This window comes from Acomys minous (genome assembly GCF_964271855.1).
Source record: "Acomys minous genome assembly, chromosome: 7".
Classification (NCBI taxonomy): Eukaryota; Metazoa; Chordata; class Mammalia; order Rodentia; family Muridae; genus Acomys; species Acomys minous.
Genome location: NC_140488.1, coordinates 1,175,364 through 1,199,331, shown reverse-complemented (window position 1 = coordinate 1,199,331; position 23,968 = coordinate 1,175,364). Strand labels below are relative to the sequence as shown.

Below are 23,968 nucleotides of genomic sequence, written 5' to 3'. Positions count from 1 at the left end.
TGTGAGGTAGTCCTTTTGAGGAATTTAAAACCCAAAGAAAAATATAAAGAAACAAAATTAGTCTGTATAGTGCTGAAAATGCACGAGACGGATTTCAAAATCCTTTTGAAACGGGCACACAGACGCAGCATATAGTCGTGTGGCGGAGGGGTCAACACGCAATGAAAGCATGGGAAGACCTGTGGAAAGTGAGACGTGTAGTGCACTGGTCCTCGTGCAACAGGACGACTTCACGTGCAGTTTGTGAGGCAGAACGCGCGGAGTTAGGCAGAGTGAGGCGGGACACGGCCGAAGGCCGCCGCACAACAAAGTAGTGCAAGCGTGGTGGAGGGATATTCTTACTTTTGGCGGGAGACACACATAACCGGAATAGATTTGCGACAGATGATTGGGCGGGCAGAGTTGGGGGGCGGGATTAATCCCTGCTAGGACCGGCATTTTAACTGAGCTGCAAGGCTGAGGCGGCCATTTGGAGCAGCGGAGTGCAACGTGGAGGGAGTATGTGGGAGGCAGAGATGAGCAGCGGCATGGCCCGCAGCCTTGGACCTGATGAGAGCACGCTGCAGGTGTTGCGGGACATCGCCAACCGCCTGCGAATCCGGTCCATCAGGGCCACAAGTACTTCGACGAGGTAAGGCTGCCGAGGAAGGCATTACCGCGCGGTTCTTCCGTCTTTCTTACTGAAGCTGTGAGGTGAGGGGAAGCCGCCGTTATCCTCCATTTTGTGCCCTTCTGCCCTCCGCCCCCCCCCCCCAATTGCCTGTAGATGTCCGTAAGGTACAGACCTCTTCAACCTTGTCGGCAGGCGCCGTACACCCCAAAGGCCTTGGAAGCCCACAAGCCCTCCTTAGTAAGGAAAAATCTGGAACCAAATCGAGTGAAGGACCAGTGTTCCCTGGCATTTACCAAGCTAGCTCTAGTTTCACATTTTAGCGGGAACGGAGTTTCGGGTTTACGCAGTCGCGGTAAAATTGGCGGGAGGTCATGACTCAGCAGCCCTGGGTTGCCAGCCGTTAGGATGAAAAGCAAACCAGGCTCTGTGGAGAGCACACCACACAGGCAGCGCTGCGGGAGAGGGGCCGAGAAAGGCAACAAACGGGAGACGCAGGACAGAAGGGGTGTGCTTTCAGAAACAAACAGTTGACGGCTCGTAAAAAAAATGGCTGGACGTGGAGGCGCACGCCTTTAATCCCAGCACTCGGGAGGCAGAGGCAGGGGGATCTCTGTGAGTTCATGGCCAGCCTGGTCTACAGAGTGAGTCCAGGACAGCCAAGGCTACACAGAGAGACCCTGTCTCAAGAAAAAAAAAATGGGTAGTTGGTTTACTGCTATTAGTGATGGTAATTTTCACCAAATTGGTAAGAGATGGACGTGTCTATAGTTTTTCATTTCTGTGTGGCCACGCTGGCCCTGAACTGCTGGATACAAGGAATTCTCCTGCCTCCCCAATGTTTGGAATTAAGGCCTATAACACTGCTTGACCACAATTTTTCTTCATAGTGTTTCCTTTCTTTTTTCGTTTTCTTTTTCTTTCCCCACAATTTTTCTTAGTTTTTCCTTTTCTTTTTTTTCCTTCTTTTTTGCCTTTGTCTGTTTGTTTGGGGGGGGGTGCAGGGTTGGTCTTTTGGTTTTTTGAGATAAGCTCTGGGGTTTGTTTTTTTTTCCCTTTAAATGTTTTGGTAGTTTTCTTTTTTTTTTTTAAGATTTATTTATTTATTTATTTATTTTACAATGTTCTCACTGCACACTAGAAGAGAGCACTAGATCTCATTATAGATTATTGTGAGCCACCATGTGGGTGCTGGGAATTGAACTCAGGGCCTCTGGAAGAGCAGCCAGTGCTCTTAACCTCTGAGCCACCTCTCCAGCTCCAAAATACAGTCTCTTTACATAGCCCTGGCTGTCCTGGAATTTGAAGTGTATACCAAGCTGATCTTGAACTCAGAAAGATTCTCCTGAGCCTGCCTCCTGATTGCTGGGATTAAAGGCGTGCGCTACTACCCTCAGCTCGTCCACACTTCAATAACTAAGCTACTGCTTGTATGTCTGTTCAGACTTCCTAATACTAACCAGGTCTTTTTAGATTTTCTATGAATTTTTAAAGTTATTTTGATTAACAAGATTTTTTTTTTAGGATACAGTTGTTCACACTGTTGTAAATTTTTCTTGTTCATTTCTGTAGAGGTGATAGAATGGCCTCATTATAATTTTCTGAGTTACTTAAGTCTTTTCAGATTTGGTTTTTCTATCTAACCAAAGCTTTGTTACTCTTTTCTAAGAACCAACTTTGGATCCTGTGGGTTTTACTTCAATGCAAAGTGCTTGATCACCAGCATTGCCCAGGAAAAAAAATAACTAAATTTAGTTTTATAGATTTTTTTTCTCCCTCTTTTGCTGCACCATATTTTATTTCTGCTATGATCTTTATTCTTTCCTTCTCTTAAAGGCTTTTGGTTTAGTTCTTTTGTTGTTTCTTAAATAGTATAGTTAGATTGCTGATTAGAAATTGTTAAAAAAAAAAGTTGAGAAGTGGTGCTGCTCACCTTTAATCCCAGCATTTGGGAGGCAGAGGCAGGAGACTTTGTGAGTTCATGCTAGAACTTTTTGTTTTTGTTTTTCTTTTTTTTTTTCTTGGAAATATATACATTTTTCTTTGCACTGCTTTTGCTGCATAAGATTTGGGTTTTTGCTTTTATTTTCATGCATCTGTTTCTAATTATCCTTGTATTATTTTTCTTTGGTTTATATATGAGCTCATTATTTAATTTCCACAACTTTGTTGAATGTTTTCTGTTTATCTGTTGGTTTCTAACTTAATGTCCTTGTAGTCATGCAAAGTACTTTGAATGTATTTTTTTAATCCTGCTCTGGGTTTGGGAGTGCATCTCAATAGCACGTGAAAGGCCCTGAGAGCCATCCTCAGCACTGCAAAAATAATTTGCTCTTAAACCTGGACTATGACATTAAGAGACATAAGATTTTGTTTTGTTTTACATTTTTGATATATGGGTCTTAATGTTATCCCAGCTCTGGCCCATGACCACCACCCCCTACTGAGGTAACACTTACAGGTATCACACCAGACTTTTTATTTTTCAAGACAGGGTTTCTCAGCTGGGCATGGTGGCGTATGCCTTTAATGCCAGCACTCCGGAGGCAGAGGCAGGTGGATCACTGTGAGTTCGAGGCCAGCTTGGTCTACAAAGCGAGACCAGTACAGCCAAGGCTACACAGAGAACCCTGTCTTGAAAAACCAAAGAGAAACAAAAACAAAAACAAAACAACAACAATAAAAAGACAGAGTTTCTCTGTGTAACAGCTCTGACTGTCCTGGACTCACTCTGTAGACCAGGCTGGCCTCGAACTCACCGTGATCCGCCTGACTCTGCCTCCTGAGTGCTGGGATTAAAGGTGTATGCCACCATACCAGGCTAAGCCTTTTTTAAAATAAAGCAAATACATTTGTTAATGTCTTTTAATTTTATCAAATACAGAGAAATTGATTGAAAGTATGTGTTCTCGTAGTTGAACTGTGGCCCCTGTTTTTACAAGGCAATTCTTTTTCTTTTTCTTCTTCTTTTTTTTTTTTTTCCATTCACATTTCTTTCTTTGAAAAATCCATTTAGATTATTTGCCCAATTTTTTTAAAGAAATCTTTTTTATGTCTTTGCCCACTTTAATTTGTTGTTAAGTTTTTGAGTTCCTGATCTTTTGAATATTAATGTTCTGCCAAATGAATAGCTAAGAAATATTTTCAGGAGTAGGTTTTATTCCCTATCCTGTTCTCTCATCCCTATAAAAGTCATTTTAGGGGCTAGAGGAATGCCTCAGCAGTTAAGAACAATAGCTGCTGTTCCAGAGGTCCTGAGTTCAAGTTCCAGCACCTATGTGGTGGCTTACAGTCATCTATTTTTTATATACCCGTAGTTCCCTGGAATCCGATGCTCTCTTCTGGTGTACAAAAGTACATGCAGACAAAATACTCATACACATAAATTACATAAACAAATAAATCTTTAACTAGAGAAATTTGACACGGCATGGTAGCACACGCCTTTAATCCCAGCACCTGGGAGGCAGAGGCAGGCAGGTCTCTGTGAGTTCAAGGCCAGCCTGGTCTACAGAGTGAGTCCAGGACAACCAAGGCTACACAGAGAGACCCTGTCTCAAAAAAACCAGAGAGAGACAGACTGAGATTCATTTGATGTATTAGAATAGATGGTTCTGATAGAGTGAAGCATGTGAAAGCTTTACAGATAATAGCATATGAGCGAAAGAGTGCTCATGTCAGTTGCAAATTGAGAATAAGCCCAAGTACATGGAACTCCTCTCATAGAGGAGGGCTAGGTTCAGACTGTGTGCAGAGAAGAAGAGGGATTGGGAGTCTGCTGACCTCTCAAGTGGCCTTTAATGTCTTAAGCATGGGAGGCCATGGCTCACCAATCCTCATTCTTGCCTGAATTCAGTCATGCTAGGGGAAATGACTGCCGCTTCTAGTTCAAAGACATTGTGCTGATGCTACACATAGAAATACAAGATGCCATCGGGAACCATTTGCCTGTGAGAGATGACTTGCATCCTCTCTGCCTTTCAGCAATATCACACCATGCAGCAGTGCTTCTGAGATCATGTCTGTGCTGTTCTTCTACACGATGAGATATAAACAGGATGACCCAGAGAACCCAAACAACGACCGATTCGTCATTTCAACGGTTTGATGATAGGGAAATGAATACTACTGCTTTCTGTTTGTTTGTTTGTCTGGTTTCATTTGTGGGGTTTATTTTCAGGCAGTTGAGGTTTCTTTTTTGCTTTTGTTTTACGTTTTTTTGAGAGGAAGATAAGGTCTCATGTAACCCAAGCTAGCCTTCAACTCACTATGTAGCCCAGGGTAACCATGAATTTCTTATCTTCCTAACTCCAGCTCTGGTTCTGGGATTATAGGTGTCTCCCTGCCTTGATACTTGCTTCTTAACATACTCTTTAAAGGCACCATGTATCAATACACGTGAAGTGGACCATTTGCTCTTTTGATTTTTTATTCACAGTGCAAGGTTGTTCTAGTGAGGCCCACTAGGAACCATATGACATGTGTTGCAGAAATGATGGCATATGGCAGCTGGCCGTCTTTTCTTTGGTGGTACTCTACCTCACTCCACCTAGTACTAAAGTCCACATCGGCAGATCATAACTTCTCCCATTCCCTGTGCTGGTTTAAGAGGCAGATGACTTCCATAAATCTACCTTGGTGAATCTGCAGAAAACTGAGGGTGACTTGCAAAAGCCCAGAACTTAAGGGCTTTTAATTTTACCAGCTTTTATTTTTTTTCAGCTAAGCAGGCCTGGGAAGTAGTCAAAAGATCTTTGTATGAACAACTTCTTGAAGCATACTTAGTGCTGGGACAAAGATAAGCATTGCTTGGGAGTTAATTTTTCCCTTTGGGGGTATACATACCTTTAATCTAGCCCTTGTCATCCCCAGGTTGTGCCACTCAATGCATAATAGTTGATTAGAAAAATAAAAGACCCCTAGCTGGCTGTGATGTCACATACCTGGAATCTGTACATTTACACAGCTGAGACAGAATTATCAAATTTGAGGCCATCCTAAATTACATAGTTCCAGGCTAGGCTGAGCTACAAAAACAGCCTATCTAAAAAAAAAAATGTGGGCCAAGAAGCTTTTTCAGGGACTTTGTGCTATGTAAGGCTTCTTGCTGATACCCACACCGATAATCTCAATATGTCCTATAGTCTCATACTATTTTTTTGTTTGTTTTGTTTTTGTTTTTTGAGACAGGGTTTCTCTGCATAGCCCTAGCTGTCCTGGACTCGCTCTATAGACCAGGTAGACCTCCAACTCACAGAGATTAAAGGCGTGCACCACCATGCCTGGCTAGTCTCATACTCTTGAGGAAGCAGAGGTGTTGCAGGTCTGTGATCCAAGGGCATATAAGACATCTGGGAATCAGAGCATGTTACTTTGATCAAAAACAACTTAAACTTCCAGGTCACACTCTATCATTTAGAGAAGTCAAGATAGAAACTCAAGATGCTTTACTGGTTTGCTTTCCTCGCTAGCTCATATATAGCCAGCTTTTTTTGTTTTGGTTTTGGTTTTTTAAGACAGGGTTTCTCTGTGTAACAGCCCTGGCTGTCCTGGAACTCACTCTGTAAACCAGGCTGGCCTCAAACTCACAGAGATCTGCCTGCCTCTGCCTCCCGAGTGCTGGGATCACAGGCGTGTGCCACCTCACCAGCTCACAACCAGCTTTCTTACGCAGTCCAGATCCCCTTGCCTAGGGATGGTGCTGCCCAGAGTAGAGTGCAGCAGGGCCTTTCAAAATCAGTCATCAACTAGGACAGTGCGTATCAGACATAGCAATGGGCCGAGTCCTACTGAGGCAATTCTTTAAATGTTCAGCATCTCTTTTAAAAGATCAAAGTCTCTTAACTGGAATCCTACCTGCTATATATAAACTAATGGATATTAGCTAAGGGGAAGTAGAATTACAGAACGTGATTAATCACAGACATTGGCACTTTTGTGGTTGTTTTTTGCCTTTTTTGGGAGGGGGGTTGGTTGCTTTTGTTTGTTTGTTTGATTACTCCATATTCCAGACAGGGTTTCTCTGTGTAACAGCATTGGCTGTCCTCTGCTGCACTCAGTCCTAAAATTTGCCCAAAGCCTATGTCCTGCAGCTGTTCCTATATTCTCTTACAGGGAGTACCATTTGTTAATGTGGCAGCAGGATGGCCGAGGCAAGGACTCGGGGCTGCCTGTGGGATGGCATATACTGGCAAGTACTTTGACCAAGCCAGGTAAGATGCTTACCAGAATCCATTTCACTACCCCACCCCTGCGCTTTGACTCATTAGTTTGAGAAGAGAATGATGGCTTTGACAGTTCTGGTTACACAGTATTGAGGCAGTAAACCAATGACATCTGTGCAACTCTTCTAGCATCTCTGGTTGGATGTTAGTGGTGACTGCAGTATTAGAACACTAGTATTTTCTGAGAGGGCATCATGTTTTGTCCTGCAGAATTTCACTGTGGAATGAACGGCATGTACTTTGCATTAGGAACCCCAAATGTTACTGGGTTGGTTCACAGTCTCTTTCTTGTACCTGTGTTCATCTGCTGCTGCTGAGCAGTACTATAAACGAAATGCCAGGTTTAGACCTTGGACTTCCTGCAGCCTGTGCTGCATGTGGTGAGCCCAAATCCACAGCTCCAGTGGGTCAACTTTCCAGGGTATAGTGCTTCTCTTTCGTAGGCTCTCAGATAACTATCTAGATCATTGGAGATCTTGTCTCAACTCCTAGAATCCTTTTGGAAGTACTTAGTCGTGTTTCTTCCACCACACCCCCTAGCAGCCTTCCTGTTCCATTTTTCACAGAGCTGCCAAAAATTTTCACCCATGATAGCCTTTCTTAGTTAGTGCCTTGAATTTAATAATAATAAACTTTTCTTAAAGACTAGTAGGATAGGTGGTTCAGCAGTTGAGATCACTGGCTGCTCTTCCAGAGGACCCAGAGTGGATTTCCAGCACCCACATGGCAGTTCACAATTGCCTGTAACTGCAGTTTTAGAGGATCTGACAGTCTCTTAGATATACGCACAGAGAAAACACTCATACATGTAGTATGATAGTTATAAATAAATCTTTTTGTTGTTGTTTCAAGACAGGGTTTCTCTGTGTAGCCTTGGCTGTCCTTGACTCTCTTTGTAGACCAGGCTGGCCTCGAACTCACAACCATCCGCCTGCCTCTGCCTCCCGAGTGCTGAGATTAAAGGCCTGCACCACCACACCCGGCTTGTAAATAAATCTTAAATTCAGAAAAAAGTGGCAACGCTTTTTTTTTTTAAATGGAGCTTTCTGAACAAAGTATATATACCTTGTTTGCATGTTTCAGGGCTCTGTTTTCTCATTCCCTCTTGCTTGCTAACAAACCAGGAAAGGGAGCAAAAGCAGCTAAAAATTGTAACAATGGTCTCATGAGGCTCAGACTTCATTTCCTCAGCTAGGGAAGATTGATGAGGAAAATAGTCTTAAGAACATTGGGTTTTTAAAGCTGCTCCCTGAGTCAATCTCTACCTTCCTTCCTTCCTTCCTCCCTCCCTTCCTCCCTCCCTTCCTTCCTCCCTCACTCCCTCACTCTCATTTTTCTTTATCTCCCTGAAATACATTTGCTTGAATGGCCCAAGTGGACCCCACAAGGGTCCTAACTATTTTTTGATTTGTTTCTAGCTACCGGGTGTTCTGTCTTCTGGGGAAGGAGTCCACAGAAAACTACATGTGGGAGGCATTGGCCTTTGCATCCTACTACAATCTGGACAATCTCACAGCAATCTGTGATGTGAATCACTTTGGACACTATGGCTCTTTATCTGTGGACCACTGCATTGACATCTACCAGAAGCGTTTTAAAGCCTTTGGGTAATTGTGAGTTTGTTGCTATGCCTTTTTTCTGTCCCATCCTCCTTCTTCATTGTAATCTGAGATCTTCAATGACAGGTGGAATACTTACGTGGTTGATGGCCGTGATGTGAAAACCCTATGCCATGTGTTCTCACAGGCAGCTCAAGTGAGAGGCAAGCCCACTGCTGTGGTTGCCAAGACCTTCAGGGCCCGAGGCATGCCAGGTAAGTGTTTCTTTCCTGTGAGTGTTGAAAATATTTGTCCTTGGAGTAGAACAGGCAAAAAGAAGCATTGACTAGGCTGCTGATTTCCTTAATAAAGAGTATTAATATTGGTAACATACTAGAGGTTGCTTTTTTCTTTTTTAAAAAGATTTATTTATTTATTTATTTATTTATTTATTTATTATGTATACAGTGCTCTGCCTGTCTGCATACCTGCAGGTCAGGAAAGGGCATCAGATCACATAACAGATACCTGTGAGCCACCCTGTGGTTGCTGGGAATTGAACTCAGGACCTCTGGAAGAACAGGTGGTGCTCTTAACCACTGAGCCATCTCTCCAGCCCAGCTGCTTCTTTTTCTTGACCTCACTAGCTAATATATCTGGTTAGGGTAGGATGGGAAGGCCAAACTTCTACCAAGTAAATAATGGCTTTCACCAGGTGGAGTGGTACCCGCCTTTAATCCCAGCACTCCAGAGGCAGAGGCAGGCGGATCTCTGTGAGTTCAAGGCCAGCCTGGTCTACAGAGTGAGTCCAGGACAGCCAGGGCTACACAGAGAGACCCTGTCTCGAAAGAAAACAAAAACAAAACAACAATGGTTTTCTATCCTCGTAAGGGAGTAGCTAGTGGAACAGTTCACCAGAGGAAACAGTTCCTTAACAATGTAAGATTTGTATCATTAGTTGTCAGAAACTATGCTGTGTGTAGGGGCACGCCCCTGAGTAAATTGGTAGATGATACTCACTTGTCTAGACCCACACTATCTGGAAGAACACATAGAGAACAGAAGCTTGGGAACTGGGGCCTTCAATTAGGATTTTCCACTTTCATTATTACATTTTTGTTCACTTAATCTACTGGGGAGGGAAAGGACTATGAAAGAGTTAAAACTAGGGGGGTAAAATGAGACATAAAACAAGATGTAACTCTGCAGATTTCAAGATTGTCATCTGGAATTTTCTACCTCAAATTTAGTTTCTCAAGTTTAAGTAGTTGAAGAAGTTATGATTAATCATTTTTAAATAATACAGATATTTTAGAATAAAACTGATCTGTGAGTCCTCCTCAGAAATACAGCCTTACATACAGAGTCACTAAGTCCCCATCATTTTTGGTGAACTATAGCAGCTTCATAAATAGTCTGTCTGCTTTCTGATGACTCTCTTGCAAGCACAGTATTGCACCAGCAATCTTTCTATAGCACATAAGATCGTCCACTCTCCTCCTAAACCTTTTGTAGTTTTCAGTCTTGCTTTGGGTAAAAACTCATACACATACATAATACCACTCTCCCCAGTCTGTCTTTCCAGCCTTGCTTCCTTCATTAAACTCTCCAGTTAACAGCATGTGAAACAGTGCCTCCCTCAAAAGCAACGGGACCTTTTTTAGCCTGCTCTTCCTTACTGCAATTCCAACCCAGGACGTCTGTGTTGGATCCTTATTCCTGTGATTCCTATTCAGACATCTTTTCTCTCAAGGTGACTTTCAGATGATCTGACAGGTACTCATTAAGCACCTGGAGTGAGTATCTTTGCTTTGTTGCAGATGTTGAGGATGCAGAAAGTTGGTGTGGAAGGCCAATGCCAAAAGAAAGAGCAGATACAATTATCAAATTAATTGAGAGCCAGATACAAACCAACAGGATTCTTGCACCACCGCCCCCTTTTGAGGACTCACCTCAAATCAACATCATGGATATAAATATGACCTCGCCTCCTGCTTATGTAGCTGGTGACATGGTAGGCAAAAGTGTGGAACATTGACTAACATCATATATATCATCATGATTTTTTGTTTTGTTTTTCAAAACAGGGTCTCTCTGTGTAGCCTTGGCTGTCCTGGACTTGCCTTGTAGACCAGGCTGGCCTCGAACTCACAGAGATCCGCCTGCCTCTGCCCCCCCCCCAAGTGATGATTTTTTTTTAATGTTTTCTTCCGTAATACACAAGAGTCTTTGTTTATCCTGATCTCTATGGATGAACAAGTTAGTAGACAGTAATGGAATTTGACTGATGGCTATAAGCTGTAAAATTAATTGTGCCTCCTTTAATTAACTCTGATTTTCTTCTTGTTTTGGGTGGATGGGTTGGTAGGTTGGGGGAAGGTTTTGTTTATTTTTTGAGGTATGGTCTCACTACAGCCCAGACTAGACTTGAACTCATTCTCCTCCCTGAGTTCTGGAGTTATAGTTATTAACCTCCATATGTATGATTCTGCAAGAGACTGTTGGTAAATCATAAATTTGTGAAACATAACAATTTATAACTATAAAGTAGTAGCTTCCTTCTAACTGTACTCCCAAGAAATTCTTACTCTTTGACTCTTTGTTCAAGGTATCTACTCAAGAAGCGTGTGCTTTGGCTCTGGCTAAACTGGGCCATGAAAATGACAGAGTGATTGTACTGCATGCTGACACCAAGAACTCCAGTTTTTCTGACATATTCAAGAAAGAACACTCAGAGAGATTCATCCAGTGTCATATTGCTGAGCAAAACATGGTGAGTGTAGCATGCAGGTCTCTCAAGTCTTTTCTCATTAGCTATCAGTAGTCTGTGAGAGGCTTTCTACAGAAAAATTCCAGGAAATACTAGTGGTCACCTAAAGTCAAAGAGGTGTTCTTTTATGTCTGATAGACAGGGTGTAAACTGCTAAACACCCTCTGGGTGTCCTGTTTGTACAGATAGAAGGCAGCATGCTGAGAGCTCTAGATCTGTAGTGTCCTGAGTTCCCTAGGAACCCTTTCTGTCCCATCTAGCCTGTAGCTACACAATTTTATAGCCATCCAAGGACAGATAGATTAAGAAACCACCTGATCTCTATGAGTTCGAGGTCAGCCAGTGCTACATAGTGAGACCCTTTCTCAAGCAATTTATTTTAATTAAAAAACACTAATAGTTAGAAACTGTCAAAGTATTAAAAAGAAAGAATACCAATAGTCAAAGCAGTTAAATCTGCTCTGCATATCTGTGCCTCTCTCTCTCCCCCAATGTTTTTGTTTTTTCGAGATGCGGTTTCTCTGTGTTAGCCTTGGCTGTCCTGGACTCTCTCTGTAGACCAGGCTGGCCTAGAACTCATAGCAATCCACCTGCCTCTGCCTCCCAAGTGCTGGGATTAAAGGCATGTGCCGCTGCCACCACCACCACCCAGCCAATCCGTATTTTTTTTAATTGACGTTCCTATCAAAAAGCTTGCTAGTGTGGTTGTTGACTGAAAGCCATGTATTTGGAGCTTCCTTTGGTAGACTTCCAACTCCGAACTTATTATGTAGCTGAAAATGAATCATAAACTTTTGATCTTCATGACTCTACCTCCCAAGTGTAGGAGCCACAGTGCCTAACTCAACATTATTTCAAATTGTTTACTATTTGATCTGAAGGTTTTATATTCCAGAATGCCACCCAATGTAAAATGAAGGTGGGTATAAGCATGTATTCTGACAGTTTGTTAGCTAGAGGGTTGTTGGCAGAGAGATAGTGGGGAAAGAAGCTATGGGCCCTTTTGTCTAACAGATGAATGTCAAGCCAAGTCAATTAAGATTTAGTCCTAAAATGGGGCATGTTTGCGCACGCCTGTAATCCCAGCACTCGGGAGGCAGAGGCAGGTAGATCTATTTCTGTGAGTTCGAGGCCAGCCTGGTCTACAGAGTGAGTCCAGGACAGCCAGGGCTACACAGAGAAACCCTGTCTCAAAAAAATTAAGAATCTTGATTTTGGTGGTTGCGGCAACCACTATCCCTTTGGAAAGTTCTTGTTTGCTCCCAGAGAATATCATGTCCTAGTTCAAAGCCTCCTAGAGTGTGAATCTAGGGTTCTAAAGGAAATGTAAATAACAAGAACACATTGGGCTGGAGAGATGGCTCAGAAGTTAAGAGCACTGGCTGCTCTTCCAGAGGTCCTGAGTTCAATTCCCAGCACCCACATGGTGGCTCACAGGCATCTATAATGGGAGTGTACATGCAGGCAGAGCACTGTGTATGAAACAAATAAATAAGTAAATCTTTTTTTTTTAAGAACACAAACATTAATAATGTGCACATCTGGGGCTGGAGAGATGGCTTAGCCAAAACACCTGGGTTTGCTTTCCAATACCAATTCTGGGCAGCAGCCTATAACTCCAGCTCTAAGGGACCCTGTGGTCTCCATGAGTGCCCAACCACATGCAGAGACACATGGGTATGGTAGGGTCAAAAGGAGGGAGAGGGTTTTTTTTTAATTGTGCATATCAGACAGTCTCCCAGAGCCAGTGGCCCAAAGAGGAAGGATGAGCACAGAGCTTGGAGAGCTCAGTCTACATGGCCATCAGCAAGAGGCAGCAGGACTGATACTATTACAAACATCACATAAATCTGGAGCATTATGGTATTAACACATAATTGAATGGAAACAGGGTTTAAGAGAAAGTTAAAAAAAATGGTTGAAAGGAGGGGGATTCAAAGGATTGGAGACACCGTCTAGTCAGAAAGTTGGGATCCAGGATGAGCATTGGGCAGACTGTCCACAGGGAGCGGCAAGCCCTTTACAAGACGGAAGGTAGGCAGACGACAGACACTCCATTTCCTAATTTAGTCTCTAAGAGGTGTGAGGTATGTATACCACCAGATATGTGTAAGAAAAGTCCAAGAAAAAACAGAAAAGAGACATGCTAGGACTGCAAGACTAGTTTACCATACACAGAGTAGAATTACATCAGGTAGTCACTGTGATTTAATGGGGAGGGGATGAAGCCCAATCCAGGGATGTTCTACTTCCTGTCCTTTGTGTTTTAGATGAATGTGGCTGTAGGCTGTGCCACCCGTGGCCGGACCATTGCTTTTGCTTGCATCTTCGCTGCCTCTTTCTGCCAAGCAATTGATCAGATCCGAATGGGAGCCATCTCTCAAAGCAACGTCAACCTTATTGGTTGCCATTGTGGGGTATCTACTGGTATGCATTCAGAACATCATTGTGTTGATAGCTTTATTTAGTCCTTGCATTTTCTTACTGTTCACTAAAGGGACTTATTTTTGAAAAGTTGTATTGTGTTTTAGATGTTTGAGGTACTCTGGATACCAATCCAGAGGAGGCACATCACTGCAAAGTACCCATTCACTTACTGAGAAGTCCTTGACTGCAGGCCTTTCTGAGCCTTGCTATGTAACAGATCTGATAAGGATAACACACACATTCCAGAATTGTTTTCTGTCCTCTATGTGGTCACAAGCTAATTGGAATGAGCAGATTGGGTAGAGGGAAGGGAAGAGTGTGAGCAGCTGAACACATTTCTAGGTAGAAACAGAGCAAGGATTGCTGTTCCACCTTTTTGTTTTGTGGAGTGGGAACCTTTGAGGAATATGATGCAGGAAATTGTGTGAATGCAAACTTGATTCTAGTATCACTAATAAGCCAGATATTGGTAGAAACAGGAAAGTTTGAGAAAGGATTGAAGAAAGATGGGAACTAGCAAGAGTGTAGAAAACTAAAGGTGGCCCTGAGAGAGTAAAGAAACTGTTGCTGACTAATAGGATCTGGAGCTATATAAAAAGAAAAAAGAAAAAAAAGCAAGTATACAAGAGTTTCTTCATTGACAGATGGTAGGAAATCCTGCTCATGAATTACAGAAATTGCATAGAGAACATGAGTCATCTAGATAGTTGTAGCAGCTTACATTTGCTGCTAGAATGCTACCAATTTGCATTCAGGAATCATATAAGGGGCTGGTTCTGTGGGAGAAGTGAACTAGAGAAAGCAGCTCTGGCTGGAGCTGGCAGTAGAATCAGCTAGGTGAATGAAGCTGAGACACACATGGTAGCTCAGGGAGCAAGTATAGCTGAGAGACAAGGCAAGCCAGGCATGGAAGCACAGTCCTGTGGGCAGGGATAGCAGCCTGAGAAAGGGCCTGGGAATCTTTAGCTAAAACTGGGTTCCATGAGAATTTGAAAATCAGAGACAAGTGGCTTGTGAGGTTAGCTAGACAGTTGTCCTAGGCAACACAGAGTAAATGCACACTCCTTTTCCAAGCCTGAAAGAACTATGCTGCCGTTCTGTATGTACATTGTGATTTCTGTATACTGATCCCATATATCCAAGGGCATCCTTAGTTACAGCAGCATCCTAGGGTATCCCAAAAATATATTATCCAGAACTTGAAAGGCCTGGTAAAATAAATAAGACACTTCAGTCTGAAAAAACATCTAATTTCTTTGCGGTGAGAAGTAGAAGACAGGCAGGAAGACAAAGCCTTGGTATGCTCTTAAGGAGAGGAGTATACAGGATCAGAGACTGGGCAGGATGGGTCACTGACATTTAGGAAAGAGAGAGCAGTGGGTTTAACTTGGACAATAGTAGTACTGTGTGGCCAGACAACTAACTGATTACTGATACAAAAGATCATCTGCTAGCCTAACCCAAAATAGTTTAGTGAGCTTTCAAGGAAGATGAATATGTAAAAGCTCAAGGTAAATTACAGCAAATGTTGAACCATGCTGTAGTTCAGGGCAGTAAGAGTAGATGCTTCTCAAGAATGATGAAAGGAGTTGGTGGTGGGTTTCTACAGGTTTCTCCTAAGGTTGTGTTCATGTTTTTGTGGTCTGTGGCTTTCTCAGGTGAGGGCAACAATCACGTGGCCCTAGAAGACCTGGCTATGTTACGAGCAATTCCCAACTGTACTGTTTTTTGTCCGAGTGATGCCGTCTCCACAGAACATGCTGTTTATTTAGCCGCCAATACTGAGGTATACTTGGTTTGGGGGGGCAGTTGTTTCTTTGTTTTGGCTTTTCCCTGTGTAGCCCTGGCTGTCCTGGACTTGCTCTGTAGACCAGGCTGGCCTTGAACTCACAGAGATCCACCTGCCTCTGCCTCCTGAGTGCTGGGATTACAGGTGTGGGCCAATATGCCCTGCTTACTGAGGTATGTTTAAAGGATGCCATATTAGTCAGAAAATGATTCTGGACTCTACTACAAATTTTGAACTGATGTGAGTTTTGTTTGTTTGTCTTCCCAACATAAAATATAAAATTTTGTGCTAGACCATTGAGATGTAACAAGAATAAATTAATAAAAAAAATTTTGTGCTAGAAGCTGAGGTGGTAGCTCAGTTGCTGCATTTTACCTAACATGCACGAATCCCTGGGTTTGATCCCCTGCACCACATACACTGGCCACAGTGGTACATGCCTAAAATCATAACATTCAGGGAATGGAGCCAGGAAGGCCACATTTCAAGGTCATTTTCAGCTATATCAATACTTTTAAGCCAGTTTGAGATGCATGAGGCCCTGGCTCAAAAAACAAACCACCCCCCCCCCACACACACACACACACATTTTGATGACAGGATTCTTTTTAAAATTACAACCTTTACAACAACAGGTAACTATGCACATGAATGCATTGGGATTGTAAAATGGTGAAATGAAAGCCTAGTATAGGGCTAGAGAGATGGTGCAGTGGAAAAAGAGCTTGCTACACAAGCATGAAAACCAAAATTCAGATCACTAGAATTCACATAAAAACTGGGACAGGGATTAAGGTGTGGTGATGCACATCTTTTATCATGGCACTTGAACTTGAAAATGTGTGCATTCAAGTTGAAAATAAAGTTATATTTACACTATCTCATTGGAATGGCTCACTTCATATTCCCATGTTTATTTAAGGGGTAAGTCATTGCTAACTATATTGTAGTGAAATTCATCTTTAATGTGTCAACAAGAGTCAGGACCCTGTGCTGAGTTGTTGTTCCATGAGGACAGGAAACATTAGTGCACATTTTAGAAATCTTCCCAAACCAAAAAATGGGACAATATAGAAATCTTATCACTGAGGACATCACTAGGATCCTGCTTGGGATTTTCCTGTCTTAATAGCAAAGTCAGATGTTGTGCTAGCTGGTTTTGTGTCAACTTGGCATAAGTTGGGGTCATCAGAGAAGAAGGAGCCTCTGTTGAGAAAATACCTCCATGAGATCCAGCTGTAAGGCATTTTCTTAATTAGTGATTGATGTGGGAGGGCCCAGCACATTGTGGGTGGAGCCGTGTAGTCCTTGGTTCCATAAGAAAGCAGGCTGAGCAAGCCATGGAGAGCAAGCCAGTAAGCAGCGTTCCTCCATGGCTTCTGCATCAGCTCCTGCCTCTAGGTTTCAGTCCTGCTTGAGCTCCTGTCCTGACTTTCTTCAGTGATGGACTATGATCTGGAAGTGTGAGCCAAATGACCCTTTCCTCCCCAACTTGCTGTTTTGTCATCGTGTTTCATTGCAGTAAGACCTGTTCACTGGTAATTCTCCCTTCTCTTTCTTCCCTCCAAACCCTCCTGTGTACTCCTCCTTGCTCTCTTTCAAATTTATGGACTCTTTCTTTTTTTGTTTTTGTTTTACTAATTGGGGTGTGTGTGTGTGTTGTATATTTCTAAATATAACGTGCTCAGTCGATACGTTACTAGTATGATTATGTTTTCGGAGCTGGCCATTTGGGATTAGATAGCCAATTGGTGTGATCTTCCCTGAGGAAAACTATTTCTCCTGCTCTCAGCATTCATTCTTTAGTTGCTTCTAGTTTTTTGTCTAGACTTCCCTGCTCATATCCACATTAGCTTGTCTATTGTCTTTGTTCAACACATGTTTAGACAGACATGTTGGTGAGACTTCATGGGTGTAGCTTCTAACATTTATAGGAGACACGGTCTCATTGCACACTCCCTGTTCTGGTTCTTACAGTCTTTTTTGTTTGTTTGTTTCTGTTTTTGTTTTTTTCAAGACACATATTCTCTGTGTAGCCCTGGCTGCCCTGGACTCACTCTGTAGACCAGGCTGGCCTCAAACTCACAGCGATCCACCTGCCTCTGCCTCCTGAGTGCTGGGATTAAAGGTGTGCGCCACCACAGCCCCACCAGTTCTTACAGTCTTTACGCCCTCTCTTCTTCAGAGTTCCCAGAAAGTTATGTTTGGGAGTATTTTGTGGATGTATCCATTGGAACTGGCCTCCACAGCTCTACATTTTGCTTGGCTGTGGTTTTCTGTAGTCTCCATCTGTTACAGTTTGATTTTCTTAACTGAGGTTCTGGTTTGCACTTATGCCACAGGATTTGTGCTTCATTCGTACCAGCCAAGCAGAAACTGCAGTTATTTACACCAGCCAAGAAACCTTTCGCATTGGACAGGCCAAGGTAAGGACATAACTTTTCCTATGTTGTGTAGTATCCATTATAATTATATAAAGAGAGCCATTCTAGCCCTTACATAATATGTTTTGATTGCATTTCTTTTGCTAAATCTGTTGTGACCTTTCCTGCTGGATCTATACTTCTTTCCAACTGGAGCCTCTTTTGTTGAACTTTTTATTTTGTTTTGAGACAGAATTTCATTATGTACCGCAGGCTAGCCTCAAACTTGAAAACCTCACCCTCCCACGTCCAGGGAACTATAGACTTGTGGAACCCACCTTTGTTGAATCCTTTTATAGAAGGGCTTGTTTGGTTTTTATAGTGCTAAAGATTGAGACTAGGTCCTTATGCATGCTAGGCTGTGGGTTCCTTTCTCCTGGGGGCTGGGCTGAGAATCTGGCCCCAGCGTTTTCTTCAGCCTTCTGGAGGCTAGCTGAAGAAGGCTCTGTCCTGAGATGTCCTGAGAACCGGTCATGAAGAAGGCCTTCTGGGCAGGGAGGGGGAGTGCAGGGCAGCTGGGCTCAGCCGGGTTGGGACAAGAGAAATCTGCATCCCTTCCAGGGGGGGAAGGGGCCCTTTGGCTCATGAAAGGCCAGACTACACTTTAATAAAATAAAGACAACAGAGTCAAACAACTAGATTTTAATTCACTAAGCTTAAAAAAGGGACAAGAACAGAGCTATATGGGGGGGGGGGGTGTGCTCCTAAACCTTCCAGCCCCTGGGATTTTAAACTAAGCATATTTGAATAGCAGGAGACACTCCCAGGACACTCTTCTTCAAAGATCCAGCTTTTGTCACCTTTTGTGCAGGTTAGGATCTGCAAAGAACTATCTTTTTAACACATTTGAGTGGGTTGTTGACAGCAGGGGGTCCGCTCACCTGTGTCCGAGCTTGAAGCTTACCAGGAGGGAGCGTCTCCTCTGCCTGCAGACAAGGGCCCACACTAGGCAAATACTCTATCTCTGGGCACATTTCCAGTCAATTGTTTTGCATTTGTTTTTATTAATTCTGTGTGTTTGTGTATGGCAGTGTCCCAGGCTTTTCTTCACCCTCACTGCTTGGCTGTGAGGAACCCTTTGCTTCAATCCAGGCTGACAATAGTATTCAGATAGCAATGTTTTGTTTTGTTTTGTTTTTTCAAGATAGGGTTTCTCTGTCTAACAGTCCTGGCTACCCTGGAACTCAATTTGTAGGCCAGGCTGGCCTCGAACTCAGAGATCCACCTGCCTCTGCCTCCCGAGTCTGTCTTTGCATTAAGATTCATCCAGTCTGAATGTGCTTGACTGTGTGGAGGTCAGAGAACAATGCTGAGGTGTGATTGGTTCTCCCTTCCCATGTGGGTCCAGGGAATAGAAAGAACTCAGGTCATCAGGGTTGGTGGTCAACACTTTCACCTGCTGAGCTCTCTAGCCTATTGTCAGCCCTTTCTTACAGGTTTAAGATATGTCTCACAAAATTGCCATTGCTGCCCTTAAGCTTGAAATCTTCCTGCCTCTAGTTTCTGAGTGTCTGGTAATACAGATGTGTACAACTGTACCTAGTTTGTTTGTGAATTACTTAACTAATGAATTTGTTAGTGGTAGGTCGGGAGCAGTGTGTCTTTCCGATAACTTCCCATATTTTCTTTTGTTGGTGTTTTATACTAGGTTGTCCGCTATAGTGACAATGACAAGGTCACAATTATTGGAGCAGGAGTCACTGTGCATGAAGCCTTAGTCGCTGCTGATAAACTCTCTAAAGAAGGTCAGTTGACTGTGTAAACATTGAAGTTATAAGCTGACAACAGGTAGAATGTCAGCTATGTAATATAAATCTCTGCCTCCCAAGTGCTGAGATTAAAGTTGTGCACCACCACCCAGCTGTATCTGCTTTTATTTTTCCTTTTTCTTTTTGGTTTGGTTTTGTTTTTTTCTAGATAAGGTTTCTCTGTGTAGCCTTGGCTGTCCTCGACGCTTTGTAGACCAGGCTGGCCATGAGCTCACAACAATCTTGGTTTGCTGGGTGTGGTGGCGCACGCCTTTAAGCCCAGCACTTGGGAGGCAGAGGCAGGTAGGTCGCTGTGAGTTCAAGGCCAGCCTGGTCTACAAAGTGAGTCTAGGACAGCCAAAGCCACACAGAGAAACCTTATCTCGAAAAAACAAAACAAAACAAAAACAACAATCTTGGTTTGGAGTTTTGTTTGGTTTTGCTTCCAAGACATGGTTTATCTGTGTATCCCTGGCTGTCCTGGACTTGCTCTGTAGACCAGGCTGGTTTTGAATTCACATCAATCCGCCTGCCTCTGCCTTACTGAGTACTGGGATTAAAGGTGTGCACCACTGCACCTGCCTTGTATCTGCTTTTTAAACTAAGCTGATATTACTATTCTCCAGATATCTCTGTCCGTGTCATTGACTTATTTACCATTAAACCTCTGGATGTTTTCACCATCATTTCCAATGCAAAAGCCACAGGTGGCCGAATTATCACTGTGGAGGAACACTACCCAGAAGGTATGTTGGGTACATTGGGTATGGTTTCACATGTTTGTTTTGATAGAAAGCGTTTTTGTTTTGCTTGGCTAGAGATACACCATGTTTCCTATGTAGCCTACAACTAGTTCAGGATACCTTTGTTAATGCTCTTTACAAGTGCATCCACATCCATGTAGGGGCCTCTCTGCTGCCTAGAATGATTTCTTGAACATGGAACATTGTATGTTCTTTCTGTGTCCATATAATAGAGCCAAGTCAACTAGGGTGGATCAGTTAGCAACACTGGGATGGCTAAGTGAACAGTAGACAGGGAAACACAAACACTTTTATAACTCTTTTCTTTCTTTCTTTCTTTCTTTCTTTCTTTCTTTCTTTCTTTCTTTCTTTTTTTTCTTTTTTGGTTTTTCGAGACGAGGTTTCTTTGTGATAGCCTTGGATGTCCTGGACTCGCTTTGTAGACCAGGCTGGCCTGGAACTCACATTGATCCGCCTGCCTCTGCCTCCCAAATGCTGGGATTACAGGCATTCTTAACATTTATTTATTTATTATGTATACAGTGTTCTGCCTGCATGTACACCAGAAGAGGGCACCAGATCTGGTTATTGATGGCTGTGAGCCACCATATGGTTGCTGGGAATTGAACTCAGGACCTCTGGAAGAACAGCCAGTGCCCTTAACCTCTGAGCCATCTCTCCAGCCCCTAAGAAAAACTAGTTCCTGGAGCCAGGCTTGGTGGGACAAACTTTAATGTACTATTCAGACGGAGGCAGAGGCAGGTAGATCCCTGAGTGTGAGGTCAGCTGGGCCTACATAGCATCTTCTAGACCAGCTAAAGATGCATAGACCTGTCTCAAAAACAACTAGATCCTTCCAAACAAAACAGCAAGTGACAAAAAATAAGAGTATTTCAGGGAGATAAGGCTTGGGCTGTGTTTGCGCCTAGAAAATAGGTAGGAGAGACAATATTCTGTTTTTATGACACAAAGCCCTAAAACTACATCTCATTGGATAGTTCTCTGATAAAGATGGGAGAAATACATACCCCAACAAAGGGCCTAAAGAACACTTCCTAAGCCGGGTGTGGTGGCACACACCTTTAATCCCAGCACTCGGGAGGCAGAGGCGGGTGGATCTCTGAGGGAGTCCAGGGCAGCCAAGGCTAACACAGAGAGACCCTGTCTCGGGAAAAAAAGACCAGAACACTTCCTACAAAGACCATGTCTGCCCAAGAGTACACATAGTCAGAGATAGGGCACCCCATGATTCTATTGAGACTTTGCTGTGTTGACGTCTTCTACCAGACATTTGTACCAAAGTTCACCTGACTCTCAGCAGAAAAGTAGGCACTTACCATAGTCTGCATTGTTTGTACACATATCTAGGCACAAGGGTTACCCATGAAGAGAGAGAGGTACCAAACAAAGGCCACCGTATCAAGCTAGCTGTCATTTTTCTTGACACTGTTCCTTGTGTTTAGTGGTTTTCAGACTCCTGACAGCTTTAAGAATCTCAGTACCATAAACTGCACAAATCACTAGAGAGCAGGTTAAGAGTAGCCCCTGTGTATAGGGGGGATGATTGGGAGAGGTGGAGTTAGAAACACGAGAACTCCTTCAGCTAGTTGGAACATGACTATTTGGGTGGATCAGTAAGTAGCAAAAGTACTTTGCCCCCAGACCAGCGATTAAAGTCTATATAGCCATTTGCAGAAAAGATATTAACATCCTTGTTCCTATAGGTGGCATTGGAGAAGCTGTCTGTGCAGCCGTCTCCATGGAGCCTAACATGATGGTTCGTCAGCTGGCGGTGATGAACGTGCCTTGGAAGAGAAGATCCAGTCAAGTGCTAAATTTTTCTGGAATTAGTTCTAGACACATCATTGTGGCTGTGAAGTGCTTCTTAACAAACAAAATTATTTAGCTGTTGGCTTTGTACCAAAACCATCACTTAGATTAAAAATGATGTGCTTAGTTCTCCTTAAAGGCAAAAGCAGTTAACACCTTTATTCCTCATTCAGAAATTCAAATTTCCCTTTAATCTGTGACTACATATACAAATATCAGCTGTTTTAACCACCAAAGTGGGTTACAAAATTTTAAATGGCAGACTAGCTAACAAGACAACCACCTGATACTGAACTTTCTCATAAGACTGAATTTAAGCGGATTAAGGAACAATGTAGAAGTAACAGTTTAAAAGTATTTCCCTCATAAGTAAAGCAAATGTGTGTTGAACTGTGGTCCTTAGCCCAGCTTTTATAGCACCCACCCCTGACATGCACAGTGCTGTTCAACTTCAGTTACCATCTATGCTGCCTTCGTACCTGCAGCTTCCAGGGTAATGCGTAACTTCAGATGCTCTTGAATTGTCTCTGCTGTTTCCCTTCATATCCCCTCCACTGTTCACACAACGAAAAGAGTTAGGATGACTTGTGCTGTTGGTGATGACTGTTCTGTGAAGACATGAGGACACTAGTATTCATCTCCACACTATGCTGTTTGATGTTAATAAAGCATTTCAAAACCATCTACTTTATTCATGCTGTGCCTTCTATGTGATTTGGTTCCCCACTTGGAATAGTCCTACGGGAGGGACTTCTATTCATTGTCCCTGACGTCAAAGCTAAGACAGAGTAATGGCCTTCAAACTAAGTCAGTCACTGTAAAATAGTATAGCCTCAAAATCTACCCTAGTGAAATCCTTCCATCAGTACCTGCTTCCAGGTTTGGGTCCTAGAACCTACAACAGGTGTTTCACAACTTGACTTCCCTGTAAACCAAGTTCCAGAGAATCTGATCCCTTCTGGTCTCTGGGCACCCAAATACATGTGGCATACATTCACAGACACACTTAAGTAAAATAAAATCTTTTAATGACTGAGTGTGATGATACATGCCTTTGAGGCCAGCCTGGTCTCATAATGAGGCACAAGCCAGCCAAAGGTAAATAAAAGCTGGGCACATTCCTTTAATCAAATACTCAGGAGGCAAAGGCACATGGGTCAAGGCCAGCCTGAATTACAAAGGGAATTCTAGGACTGCTAGAACTATACATGCTGCCTTGGAGGAAAAAAAAATAGTATTTCATAATCACAGTTTTAGAAAACTAATTTTGTTGCATATAGTGACACAATCCTGGAACTTATGAGAAAGCAGGAGATTTAGAAGTTCAAGGTTGGGGCTGGAGGGATGGCTCAGCAGCTTAGAGCACTGGCTGCTCTTCCAGAGGTCCTGAGTTCAATTCCCAGCAACCACATGGTGGCTCACAGCCTTCTATAATGAGATCTGGTGCCCTCTTCTGGCCTGTGGGTGTACGTGCAGGAGGAGCACTGTTTATGTAATAATAAATAAATCTTAAAAAATAAGAAAGTTCGGGCTGGAGAAATGGCTCAGAGGTTAAGAGCACTCACTGGCTGCTCTTCCAAAGGTTCTGAGTTCAATTCCCGGCAACCACATAGTGCTCACAACCGTCCATAATGAGATCTGGTGCCCCCTTCTGGCCTGCAGGCATTATATGCAGGTTGAACACTGTATACATAATAAATAAACAAGTAAATAAGTAAAATTTTTAAAAAATAAATAAATAAAAACAAAAAAGTTCAAGATTGTCCTCAACAATGTAGTGACTTGGAGACCAGCCTATACTACCTGTCTCAAAACATTTTTACCGTATTGCCCTGTTGCAGGGTAATCACTTTCTCAGAGTATACT

The 23,968-nt window shown here is 43.0% G+C and overlaps 2 protein-coding genes across 3 annotated transcripts in view; one reads left to right on the top strand and one right to left on the bottom strand.

Annotated features, from left to right (window-relative positions):
* TEX28 (testis expressed 28) overlaps positions 1–22,778 on the bottom strand; it is a 52,202-nt gene extending 29,424 nt beyond the window's left edge. For both annotated transcript variants that reach the window (XM_084788909.1, XM_084788910.1), the window contains exon 1: positions 22,582–22,778. The gene's annotated coding sequence lies outside the window, so the exon portion shown is untranslated. The remainder of the gene's footprint in view (positions 1–22,581) is intronic.
* On the top strand, positions 440–22,784 carry TKTL1 (transketolase like 1). Its single transcript, XM_084788907.1, has 13 exons — positions 440–631; positions 4,595–4,712; positions 6,725–6,822; positions 8,253–8,441; positions 8,520–8,647; positions 10,193–10,386; positions 10,981–11,145; positions 13,413–13,569; positions 15,228–15,355; positions 17,701–17,784; positions 19,430–19,526; positions 20,156–20,275; positions 21,997–22,784. Exons 1-13 carry the CDS (start codon positions 501–503, stop codon positions 22,176–22,178), a joined length of 1,791 nt encoding a protein of 596 aa, XP_084645033.1. The 5' UTR covers positions 440–500; the 3' UTR covers positions 22,179–22,784.
* Positions 22,785–23,968: the final 1,184 nt, after the last annotated feature.